Source organism: Apis florea, unplaced genomic scaffold (genome assembly GCF_048593485.1).
Source record: "Apis florea isolate Af1SG1 unplaced genomic scaffold, ASM4859348v1 contig_3203_pilon, whole genome shotgun sequence".
Lineage (NCBI taxonomy): Eukaryota > Metazoa > Arthropoda > Insecta > Hymenoptera > Apidae > Apis > Apis florea.
The window spans coordinates 5,025,298-5,037,526 of NW_028256723.1; the positions used below are offsets into that span (position 1 = coordinate 5,025,298).

Sequence of the window (12,229 nt, forward strand, 5' to 3'; positions counted from 1 at the left end):
ATTGCTAAATAATTAAAGAATTAATAAATTTATAAATTATTTTACATATATCTGTTAATTTTATATTTTTTTAATATAAAATCATATATATGTAAAAAAAAGACAGATAAACAAACGGAATAATGATTTTTTTAAGTCTTTGATCAAATATTCTTTCAAATTTGATATATGATAAAAATTTTATTGAATTATATTTTGTTATAAGAGGAACATATATGAGTCACCAATCAGAATGCATAATCCAAATATGGAAGAAACAATCATGCATTGCAACTGCATAAAATTCATTTCTACGTAAAATTCATACTTATTTTTCAATTTTGCTCAAATGTGTTTTAATTAAAAATTAATTTTATCTATTTTTAATATAGTATACAAAAATAAATAAATATATTGTTGTTAATATCAATAAAATAAATAATTATGTTGTAATATGGGACTATATTTTCCGTATAAGGACTGTGTTCAGTCGTCATGAGTTCTGCGGTCAAAAAAAGACCAATCACGAAAAGGAATGAGGCCATCAACAACCAATCAGTGTACACTGATGAAGTTGCCTACCGAGGGTATAAATGGCCGTTGTGATGGCCGGCAATGCATTCGTTTGACGATTTTCGGACGGAGGTGTCGTAGTTGTTAGCGAAAGCTCCATTACTTGCTTTAGCCAACTATCTATCGTCCTACGTCCATTTTTTTTACTTCTTTTTTAAGAATTTTGAAAGTTTTCTTTACATCACAAAATGGTAAGTTTTACTTTTTTGGTATTTTAAAAAATATTTAAAAAAAAATTAAAAGATACTTCCTTACTAAGAACAAGACAGCCATTTTGTAACGGTTAAATGCCGGCCGGCTTCCGGTTTTGTACTAAAATAATATATTTTTAATTTTTTTTTTATTTTAATTATTTTTTTGCATAATATATTTTAAACATTGATTAAATTTTGATATTTTATTTAAAATATTCTTTTAATTTAATTTAATTTTTTTTTCTTAATTGCTCAATGTATGGTAATTCGTTTTTAATATTTGAACAGTTGAGTTCGTTAAACTTTAAATATTATAAAATTTTTTTCATTTAAAAAACTAAATATTTATTTTTTCAATTAAATATTTTTAAATATGAAAATTATTAAATATAGAATATTTAATATTTGATTTCTTTATTTGAAAAATTTATTAAAAATTTATTATGATTAACATATTTTATATTTTTATTTTAGCGTGAATGTATCTCAGTTCATGTTGGACAAGCTGGTGTCCAGATTGGTAATGCGTGTTGGGAATTATATTGTCTGGAACATGGTATCCAACCTGATGGACAAATGCCATCTGACAAAACTATTGGTGGGGGAGATGATAGTTTCAATACGTTTTTTAGTGAAACTGGTGCAGGAAAACATGTACCTAGAGCAGTTTTCATTGATTTGGAACCTACAGTAGTTGGTTAATATCTTTTAATTTTATTAAATTTTATTTATATTTTAAAATTTATTATATAAATCTATCATTAAATCAATTTTAATTTTTTAGACGAAGTACGTACTGGTACTTATCGTCAACTGTTTCATCCAGAGCAATTGATTACTGGTAAAGAAGATGCAGCTAACAATTATGCCCGTGGTCATTATACAATTGGAAAAGAAATTGTAGATCTTGTATTAGATAGAATACGTAAATTAGCTGACCAGTGTACTGGTCTTCAAGGTTTCCTTATCTTCCATTCTTTTGGAGGTGGTACTGGTTCTGGTTTCACTTCTCTTTTGATGGAACGTCTTTCTGTAGACTATGGCAAGAAATCAAAATTGGAATTTGCTATTTATCCTGCTCCACAAGTTTCTACTGCAGTTGTTGAACCATATAATTCAATTCTCACTACACATACCACTCTTGAACATTCCGATTGTGCATTTATGGTTGATAATGAAGCTATTTACGATATTTGTCGCCGTAATTTAGACATCGAAAGACCTACTTATACTAATTTAAATCGATTAATTGGCCAAATTGTATCCTCCATTACAGCTTCTCTGCGATTTGATGGTGCATTGAACGTTGATTTGACTGAATTCCAAACAAATTTAGTACCTTATCCTAGAATTCATTTCCCCTTGGTAACATATGCACCTGTTATTTCTGCAGAGAAAGCATATCATGAACAACTCTCTGTATCAGAGATTACGAATGCATGTTTTGAACCAGCAAACCAAATGGTGAAATGTGATCCTCGCCATGGAAAATACATGGCTTGCTGTATGTTGTATAGAGGTGATGTTGTACCCAAAGATGTAAATGCAGCGATCGCCACTATAAAAACAAAACGTACTATTCAATTTGTTGATTGGTGCCCAACTGGATTTAAAGTTGGTATTAATTATCAGCCTCCAACTGTGGTACCTGGTGGTGATCTTGCCAAAGTACAACGTGCTGTTTGCATGTTGTCAAACACAACCGCTATTGCGGAAGCTTGGGCTCGTCTTGATCATAAGTTCGATTTGATGTATGCCAAACGTGCATTTGTCCATTGGTACGTTGGTGAAGGTATGGAAGAAGGTGAATTTTCTGAAGCACGTGAAGATCTTGCGGCTCTTGAAAAAGATTATGAAGAAGTCGGTATGGATTCCGCTGAAGGTGAAGGAGAAGGTGCCGAAGAATACTAAATAATTCGAGTATTATGACTGTTTTGATATATATATATATATATATTTTTTTTTTTTTTTGGTAATAAAGAGACAAATTGTCATGAGCAACAATAAGTCCTTATTTTCAGAAAACCTAAACCTTTTATATTAAATAATTATTTTTTTTGTTAATATTTATATTATTTATAATGAATATAATTTTACTCACAAGAGTATAAAATATTATAATATACATATTTATATTTAATACAAAATTTTTATAAAATGAGAAATTTCTAATTTATTCGATATTTATATGATTATTGTATATAATACAATAAAAATATATTATATACTATATACCAGAATTGGACAATTTTTTTGTGATCGATTTTGTAGTCGATTATTTAATGTAATCGTAGTAATTATTAATCAGTCAATCATCATTGAAATAAATCGGCAATCATGATTATCTTATATAATTTGTAATCAGTATTTTTTAAATTATTCAATGATTATCATTAGATACTTAGACGATTTTAATAATGACACTTCAACTATAAATTTATTTCTTCTTCTAAGACAGAATTAGAAATATCATATTTAATATATGAACAATAATGAAATTTAAGTATTTTAGATAAATATCTTTCAATAAAAAAAGTTTTTATTTTATATACATTACTACCATTTTTGGCTCCTGTTGAGAGATTATTTTCATATTCACATTTTTATATGTTACAATAAACGTATTAAAAACACAAATTATCACAATTATATAGATAAAATTTTTGAAATGTTTGTATTAAAAGCAAATTACATTAAAAATAAATAACTTATTCTAAGGATTTTCTTAAGAATGTAAAATTATGTAAAAAATATATATATTTTTAAAAAAATATCCACAGTCTTGTTATTACAGCGAAAGTACAGATTAAATTATAATCAAAAATATAATTATTTCATAATTAATTAATAAAGCAATCATGAACATTGATTACAACTTCTTATTCCTTTCTTATTCATTAATCAATGATTATTGATTATTTAATAATCAGCAATCACTATTAATAATTGGATTTAATATTAATTGTAATTTTCAATCATTAATCAGATTACATTTTGCCCAATTCTGCTATATACATTTATTATATGTTTTTTTGTACATGAATACTTTTATAAATAGGAATTAAACAAACGTAGTTTTAATTAACATATTTTATGTGCTGCCTGAATCTTCAAAATTAATTATATATTCACCAAAAAAAAAAAAAAAGTAACAGGTAATGGTTATTATCTTTTGAACGTGATAATGTTTTATTTTATTTTTATGCTACAATGTCTTCGAAGAAGTCTTCATCTTCTAATTCATAAATTGGATAAGGCGGAAAGTTATGAATATCTGCATTATCATCATCTTGAATTAACATTCCATAATATAACATGTTATAGCACTTAGAATTCATATCTTGAAAATGTTTATATGGCTTTTTACGATCAAGAATAGTACCACATAACCAACAAAAGAATGTATTGCATCGCCAACACACCATTTTATTACAACCATCTGATTTCTGTAAAATAATTGTAATAAAGAGCATATACTAAGAGTATATTCTATATAAATATATTTACATGTATATCTATATATAATAAAATATATATATATACACACAAATTTAAATACCTCAATGGCAGCTTGGCATTTAGGACATTTCTGACTATTACTTTTAATCCAATTTTCAGACATGGCATTTTCTACCAAAGTTTGAAGTTGTTTTTTTCCATAACGTTGTTCCATTTGTAATTTCTTATCATCAGAAACTTCTTGATATTCAGCTATCACTTTATGTATTTCAGCTGCAACAAGGCAAAATTAAGACATTAATTTATAGCTTTTTAAAATATTAAATAAAATATTACAAATAATATTTTAATAATATTAAAAATTAATAATTAATTTATAAAATATATACCTGAATAAACTTTGCATGGTTCTATACCATGATATACCATTTTACAATAAACACAAAATGCATATTGGCAAATTGGACAATTTGCCATTTGTTCATTTGGTTCACGACTAACTGGATATTGACAACTACGTCTCGGACAATATACTATATCGCCCATAGTATCTAATGTGGCATTTAATAATATAGAATCATACTTTGCAAATAATTCTGAACTTACTAAGTCTTTTATCTACAAATAAAGTAATAAGATTTTGATTATATTAAATAATAAATTTATTATTTTTTAAGAAATATATTTTTTAAGAATTATTTAAGAAAATTATTATTATTTTTAAAAGAAAACAAATAGAAATATTTACCAGAGCAGGAGTTGCTTCAGAGGTACATTTTTCTTCTGGACAATAAATATTTTGCACATTTCCATCCTTAATTCTTACTTCTAAATAACCAGTTATGCAATCTTTGCAAAATACATGACCACAAGGTAAAAATTGTGTACAGTGTTCTCCTATTTTGTCCACAAAACAAATCTTACAAGTATAGAAATTTTTTTTGAATTCGATTTGATTACGCTTCTCATTATAATCAATTAATGCTTGTATGGGGTTTCTTCCAATAGGAAAATCTAAAATAGCTCTTTTATCGTAATATTTTCTTATCATTTTTTTATTTAAATACTTGGTAGTAACTTCTTTCATTGTTCTATTTTTTGCATCTTCAACATTACATTCTTTATCTACATTATCTATTTTATTTTTGTGAATATTGTGTGCTATTTCTAAAGCTTCTTTATAATGTGTGTAAGCACAACTCATATTAAGATTGTCTTGTATATTTAAGAATTCTAAAGTCTCTTGTAAAAAAGCTACCCATGTAAATAATATCTCTTGTCCTTTGTTTTCTTCCCATAATTTATCTAATTTTTTACATAATATAGTTAATAATGAAAGATGTAACCAAGATGAATATAAAGTAAACTTAGGTGGTAACTCAGAAGGATAATTTTTTGGTAAAAAAACATGAAGTCTTAATGGTGGTAAATAAGAGATTTTAATCTTTTGCTCAGATTCATCTTGTGTAGAATTTTTGTATATAATATGATAATTTGCTGGAAGATTTATAAATATCATAAAAGTACATTGATAATGATCATCTTCCTTGTGATATAAAAATTCTTCTGAATTATATATACTTTCCAATGCAATAATCTCATCTTTTTGTTTTTCACTATCCATCTATAAATTAGATAATTAATTGTATAAAAAATAATGTTTGCACTGAAAAATAAAAAATTTATATATACAATATACATATTAATTTCATTATTAATTAATAATATATAATATTTAATATGTTATTTTCATTTCACTCTTCATTGTGAAGAAAAATATATTTTATATTTGACAGTTTTAGGTTAAACAATATTAAAATATAATTAAAATCATCATTATGAATTTTATGCATATTAAATTTTAATTAAAAATTAGAGAATATAATTAATTTATGTATTAAAATCGAAAATAAAACAATAAATTAAATAATTATATTTAAATATCAACAATGTTTAAAATTGTTACACTGTATTACCTCAGTTGTATTCTAAGAAAAATGTTTGTTTTAATAATGAATTTATATATTCATTTAAAAGAAATTTTTATCAAAATATGAATTTTATTCAATAAGACTAAAATGTCATTTTTAAACCAAATTTTTACCATTATTAAAATTGTATATAATTCATAAAAAATTTTGAACATCTAAAAATCAAAAGAACTATTATTAATACAAAATACTATAAAAGTATTAAATATTATAAAATGAAATAATAAATAAAACAAATAAAAATATTTTGTTAGTTTTGTTGTTATTAAAATTTTACAAATCGGAGTGAAATTTTGTAACGATTTTTTCTCCTTCTTATGTAGGTGTACCATCATGACTTATGTAGTACCTTCTAAATAATATAATGTGTTTAATGTATATTTGAAAATAAAATATATATTTATTAAATTATCATTTTTTTATATATCATTTTAGAAATAATATTATATTTACACTATCTATATTAAAGAACGATATATATAACTGATTATATTTGTAATTGACCACGTCAATCATCCATTTGTTATGTGTAATCCGACTTGTTTAATATTTTTATAAGATTTTAAAAATGTTCAATGTAAAATACAATGAAGATACTTGGAAATTTATTTTTCCAATTTTAATTAACTTTTTTATGTCAATTATCATGTATTTTTTAACTATACGTTTAATCCCAAAAATAAAAAATATGTTTATTAAAGCTAACCTATACGGTATTGATATGAATAAAAAGAGTGGTGAAAAAGTGTAAGTGAATTTATCAAAAATAATTTTTATATACATCATCTATTCTTCTAGTGGATATTAATGTAAGTACAGGTAATTTATATGTATAAATTCATTTACAGGCCTGAAGCTTTAGGTGTTGTTACTGGATGTCTTTTTCTTATAACACTCTTTTTGTTTATTCCTATACCATTTACAAAATATATTCTTAATGATATAAATTTTCCTCATAATGAGGTAACAAATAATTTTTATAAATAGTTTTTAAATAAATTTTTTAAAAATAAATAGGATATAATGTAACAAATTTCAATTACAGTTTATGGAGTTTTTGGCAGGTTTACTTTCAATTTGTTGTATGTTACTATTGGGTTTTGCTGATGATGTTTTGGATCTTCGGTGGCGTCATAAATTATTATTACCAACTATTGCTTCATTACCACTTTTGATGGTGTATTATATTAATTTCAATTCTACATTAATTATTGTGCCAAAACCCTTAAGACCATGGTTTGGTTTCTCAGTAGATCTCTGCATATTTTACTATTTATATATGGGGATGCTAGCAGTATTTTGTACAAATGCCATAAATATATTAGCTGGTATAAATGGTTTAGAAGTTGGACAAAGCTTAATAATTTCAATTAGTATTCTTCTATTTAATCTAATAGAATTATCAGGAGATCTTTGGAAAGCACATCAATTTTCATTATATTTCATGCTTCCATATATAGCAACATCATTGGGATTATTAAAATTTAATTGGTAAGTTATATATAAATTAAGTAAATAAATATATATAAATAATAAAATCTTTAATAATATGAAGGAATATAAATCAGAAAGAAATAATTATATGTTTTCTTTATAAGTTATATGTATATAAATCATTTAACATTTATAATTAATTCAACATATTATTTTAGTATATAAATTCAGTACAATATTATAGTTTACATTGAGTATTGAGTATGAGTTAATATCACAGTCAGGTGTGACTAATATGTCAATAATAGTCTAACTTAGCATAAAAATTTTCTACTAGCCAGTCATACTTCCATGTATTATTAAGTATTGTTTCAGGCGCAAAATAAAGATCCTGAGATTTAGAGACTCTTAGAAGATTAGTTTTCCCATCTAACCATAATCCACTTCCTATTAGGTCCTCAATGAATGGTACATCAATAGTTTTTTCTATTTGAATTTCTTTAGATTTAACTTTGTTATGTAAACTGGTTATAATATTTGCGGGTGCCTGACATAAATAACAGTACCACCCTCCATAATGATTTAAATCTCCTATCACTAAACCTAGACTATCTCTTTCACTTAAATCTCCTTCCAGTTGTTCCAACATGATAGAATTTGATTGATAAGCTTCACGCATTAATCCAATTGTACATGCACCAACTGTTATCATTGTTTTAAGAGGATGTTGCCAAAAAAATCCATAAACAGACCATCTTAATCTAAAACCAATAGGTTGGGGCCATCCATTATATACCTTGAGGAACATTAATGCCCTGGAATTTAATATTTGTTCTGGTTCAGTTGTTATATAAATATCGTCGTCTTTTAAATTTCGTATTATAGTCTTAAGCTTTTCCCAAATATATTTAGCTAATATTCTTGATGGTTTATGCAACTTCGTTGATATATTAATATATAAAATTTTTTTCTGTTTCTGTTGTAATAAACCTTTAAGTAGTTTATGATGGAAATTATCCTCTGCATTACTAAAATCACAGATTACAAAAAGATCTACTACATTATATAGTTCTTCTACTATCACTTCTGCAATTGCTGAATTATGTTCATGTAGAAAAAATGTATGAATGATACGTCTAGCTATTTTACGATGCTTTAATTTAATATTTTGCTTTGATGCCATGATTGCTCTCCAAACAACTTCTGGCTGTCCACAATCCGAGCCATGCCACCCATGTATACAAATACATTTTTGAAGATCTTCATTGCCTCTCATTTTTGATTCATCCACTCCATATTTCCAACAAATAGTATGATTGTATACTTCGAACAAAGTAAAAGTCTTAATTTCATTTAATATTATTTCTTCATTGATTGTCTGGTAGATGGGAAACTTTTTATAATTAATTTGTTGAATTTTTGGTTCCTGGAATTTAACATAAATATTCAAGATTATGAATAAAATTAAAATGCTAAAATTGGATTAAAAGTAAATTTAAATAAAATTTAAATCTTACTTGTGATTCCTCAAATTTCACAAATGTAACGGAAGTATGAGTTGTGGATACAGTTAATTCAGAAGGTGGAGTTGTAGCAACATAAATCATAACAATCAGGACTTGTAGAACTAATAATGTATATAATAAAGCCAGTTTCCCATCTAGACGGGGCTGCATGGCACTATTTTTTGTTTCAATTTATTAATTTTTCATTTTATGCCTTGTAAAAATTTTACTTTAATCATAACATTTTTGTTGCTAAAAGAGCCCATCCATAAATATGTATGTATATGTCTATGAAATGAAGTTTGAATTTGCTGATGATACATTATATAGCAATTATAATTCACTTTTTTTTTTCATTTTTGTAGTAAGTAAAGTTACTACAGTTACGCTTAACGTAAGTGATAATTAATAGTTAAAAATCATTTTTAAAATATAAAAGTAATAAAAAAACATATATGTCAGAAAAATTTCTATTACATGAAGATTTGTGTATAGAGTATAGTTTTCACCTTGTGTTGAAATTTTGAATATTAATCGGTAAATAATTTCCAATGATGTTTCGAATACAAGGTGTACATAATTTGTATACAAACTCACAATATGGTCTGACGCTAATAATGATATGAATACCTTCGCGTCGTGACGTTTAAATCGTGATGTCACTGCTCCCCGACGTGCCATTTAATTTTAAATGACCTCAATCGCTTGTTAACAACTTTTTTAAAACATGAAATTTTGAATATTTTTTAGCCAACTTTTGGTATTTTACTAATTGTAAGATTATTCGCCACATTTTCATCTTTTGACAAATTTAATTTATTATTCAAAAATATTCCATCGTTCCATTAAAATACTTGGACCGCCTGCTGAGAGTGTAACGAATTGAAAAACCACGCCCGATTTGTCCAAATGCTTCCTTCTACGCAATCTCTTTTACTGTATTTCACTGGCAAGCGCGTTTGTAATTTCTCTTAAGGCGCACGCGTCTTATATTAGCAATTAATTAATTATGAAAAATTTTTTAGTTACGAATAATAATAATAAATGGAAGTTAGCTGCATAAATTAATATTAAACTAAATATATATTAACCATGAATTTTTGTATAATTTACGAATGTTTTATTTAAAATAGTACTCATTTTTCCTTTTTTTCAATTATAGAATAAAATTTATAAATTGATAATCATTATCTATATTTTAATCTAAATTAAAATATTTAATATTACAAATATTTCATTTTTAGTAATTTAAAAAAGCTTGTATATCTAACCTATCTAATTTACATTTGATTATTATATAAAATTATATAAAATTCTTTATATTTATATTATTATCTTTTGTAATAATAAAAAAAAATTCGTTTTAATTAATTAGAAGGATTAATACTTATTTATTTTATATTTCCATTTTCTATATAATTAAGAATATTTCCTTAATTTTATTTATTATTTATTTTATTATTGTTTTACAATTGTTAAAATGTTTTCGTTTTAATAATGAATGATAATATATAAAAAATATTTGCACATAATGAAATTAATTTTTCAAAAATTTTATTCTTTTGTTCAAGGTATCCAGCACAAGTATTTGTAGGTGATACTTTTTGTTATTTATCTGGAATGACATTTGCTGTTGTTGGTATTATTGGACATTTCAGTAAAACAACTTTACTTTTTTTCATTCCACAAATAATTAATTTTCTTTATAGTGTGCCACAATTATTTCATTTTATACCATGCCCTAGACACAGATTGCCGAAGTAAGTTTTAAAAAATGAAATATGTACTTCTATAATAATTTTTAAAATTTGTTACATAACAAAATTTATTTATAGATATAATAAAAAAACTGATAAATTAGAAATTAGTACTACAGTATTTAATAAAAAAGATATAGGCATTATAGGTATGAGAATACATAATTTATGTATATTTTTTCCGATTATTTACGATTTTCAATTTAATTTGAAATTAAATAAATTTTTCTTATAGGTAAATTTATAGCATGGATATTTAGGAAATTAAACATAATAAAATGGCAAGAAGATGATAAAGGTATTGTTACTTGTAATAATTTTACATTAATTAATTATGTACTTATAAAAACTGGTCCGATGAAAGAACCTACACTTACATTGATTTTATTGCTAATTCAGGTAAGAAATTAGAAATAATTTATTTAATTAATAATTTATAAACAATTTATACGTAAAAATGTGCAAATTATTAAGAGAAATAAAAAATTATAAAAAAATATGTAAAAGAAAGTTTTTTTTATAAATTACGATCGTGAATTTTGTGTTTTTAAGATGTGCAACTAAAATTATTTTTTTTGTTTTGCTACAAATTTAAATTTTATGTAATAAAAAACAAAATTGATAATCATTAATCTTTCTTCTATTAAAACAAAATCAATATTATCCGTAAAAATTTAAAAATATCTTAATATGATATATGTATTAAATTTGTAATAATAAAAATGGCAGATAAACAAATTTGCAAATACATACAATACATTTTGCAATACATTTTTAAATGTTTAAATATTTTAAATATATAATATATTAAATAAAAATATACAAATTAATTATAATTAGAAGATAAAATTATTGCAAAAAAATGATTTTTATATTTACTGTGCAATTAATACTAATTTATGATATTATTCAAAACATCAAATGTTTTCATGTTTATATATGAAAAACATAAAAATGTGAAATCTAATAATTTGCACTCTACTATATATTCATTATTTATATATTAATACATATGCTAAAATTTATTGATATTTCAGATTATTAGCAGTTCATTAGCATTTCTCATAAGATATCCTCTTGCTTCTATCTTCTATGAAGTTTAAAAACATATATTTAAAAAGTACAAAATTACTTTGTTGTTTTATAATGAAGTAATATATGTATATTATGTAAAAAAATTTTTTACATAAAATCTTTTAAAATATAGTTTTATACTTTGTAATCATTCTGAGTGTACATTTATGAACAGTTATATATTATGTAAATATTATTTTTTATTAATATAAATAAATAAAATATATTTTTTTCCAGTTTATAAGTTTTAATGGTATTTAATC

General features: G+C 24.0%; 4 protein-coding genes across 9 annotated transcripts; 2 read left to right on the top strand and 2 right to left on the bottom strand.

Moving 5' to 3' along the window:
* Nucleotides 1-434: 434 nt before the first annotated feature.
* LOC100867049 (tubulin alpha-1 chain) lies at nt 435-2,750 on the top strand. Its single transcript, XM_086911213.1, has 3 exons — nt 435-743; nt 1,221-1,443; nt 1,531-2,750. The coding sequence occupies exons 1-3, from the start codon at nt 741-743 to the stop codon at nt 2,655-2,657; spliced, it is 1,353 nt and encodes a 450-aa protein (XP_086767339.1). The 5' UTR covers nt 435-740; the 3' UTR covers nt 2,658-2,750.
* A 988-nt stretch (nt 2,751-3,738) lies between these two features.
* Nucleotides 3,739-6,550, bottom strand: LOC100866925 (E3 ubiquitin-protein ligase RNF14). 3 transcript variants are annotated; one of them, XM_086911211.1, is made up of 6 exons: nt 6,474-6,550; nt 6,182-6,351; nt 4,954-5,829; nt 4,595-4,823; nt 4,306-4,478; nt 3,739-4,192 (listed from the first exon to the last, which is right to left on the bottom strand). In XM_086911211.1, exons 3-6 carry the CDS (start codon nt 5,827-5,829, stop codon nt 3,947-3,949), a joined length of 1,524 nt encoding a protein of 507 aa, XP_086767337.1. In that variant the 5' UTR covers nt 6,182-6,351; nt 6,474-6,550; the 3' UTR covers nt 3,739-3,946. The 3 variants fall into 3 exon arrangements, with proteins under 3 accessions (XP_086767337.1, XP_086767338.1, XP_003693836.4); XM_086911212.1 differs by having other exon boundaries at nt 4,954-5,871; nt 6,474-6,536; XM_003693788.4 differs by lacking the exon at nt 6,474-6,550 and having other exon boundaries at nt 4,954-5,871; nt 6,182-6,380.
* Nucleotides 6,530-12,205, top strand: Alg7 (Alg7 dolichyl-phosphate N-acetylglucosaminephosphotransferase). Of its 2 annotated transcripts, none has more exons than XM_003693789.4 (7): nt 6,530-6,943; nt 7,045-7,159; nt 7,242-7,687; nt 10,707-10,895; nt 10,971-11,041; nt 11,128-11,291; nt 11,930-12,205. In XM_003693789.4, the coding sequence occupies exons 1-7, from the start codon at nt 6,765-6,767 to the stop codon at nt 11,993-11,995; spliced, it is 1,230 nt and encodes a 409-aa protein (XP_003693837.4). In that variant the 5' UTR covers nt 6,530-6,764; the 3' UTR covers nt 11,996-12,205. The 2 variants fall into 2 exon arrangements, with proteins under 2 accessions (XP_003693837.4, XP_086767342.1); XM_086911216.1 differs by lacking the exon at nt 10,971-11,041 and having other exon boundaries at nt 10,707-10,774; nt 10,845-10,895.
* Mgat3 (beta-1,4-mannosyl-glycoprotein 4-beta-N-acetylglucosaminyltransferase) lies at nt 7,721-10,723 on the bottom strand. Of its 3 annotated transcripts, none has more exons than XM_012487019.3 (3): nt 9,766-10,212; nt 9,148-9,423; nt 7,721-9,056 (listed from the first exon to the last, which is right to left on the bottom strand). In XM_012487019.3, exons 2-3 carry the CDS (start codon nt 9,304-9,306, stop codon nt 7,929-7,931), a joined length of 1,287 nt encoding a protein of 428 aa, XP_012342473.1. In that variant the 5' UTR covers nt 9,307-9,423; nt 9,766-10,212; the 3' UTR covers nt 7,721-7,928. The 3 variants fall into 3 exon arrangements, with proteins under 3 accessions (XP_012342473.1, XP_086767341.1, XP_086767340.1); XM_086911215.1 differs by having other exon boundaries at nt 9,645-10,188; XM_086911214.1 differs by having other exon boundaries at nt 9,148-10,723.
* Nucleotides 12,206-12,229: the final 24 nt, after the last annotated feature.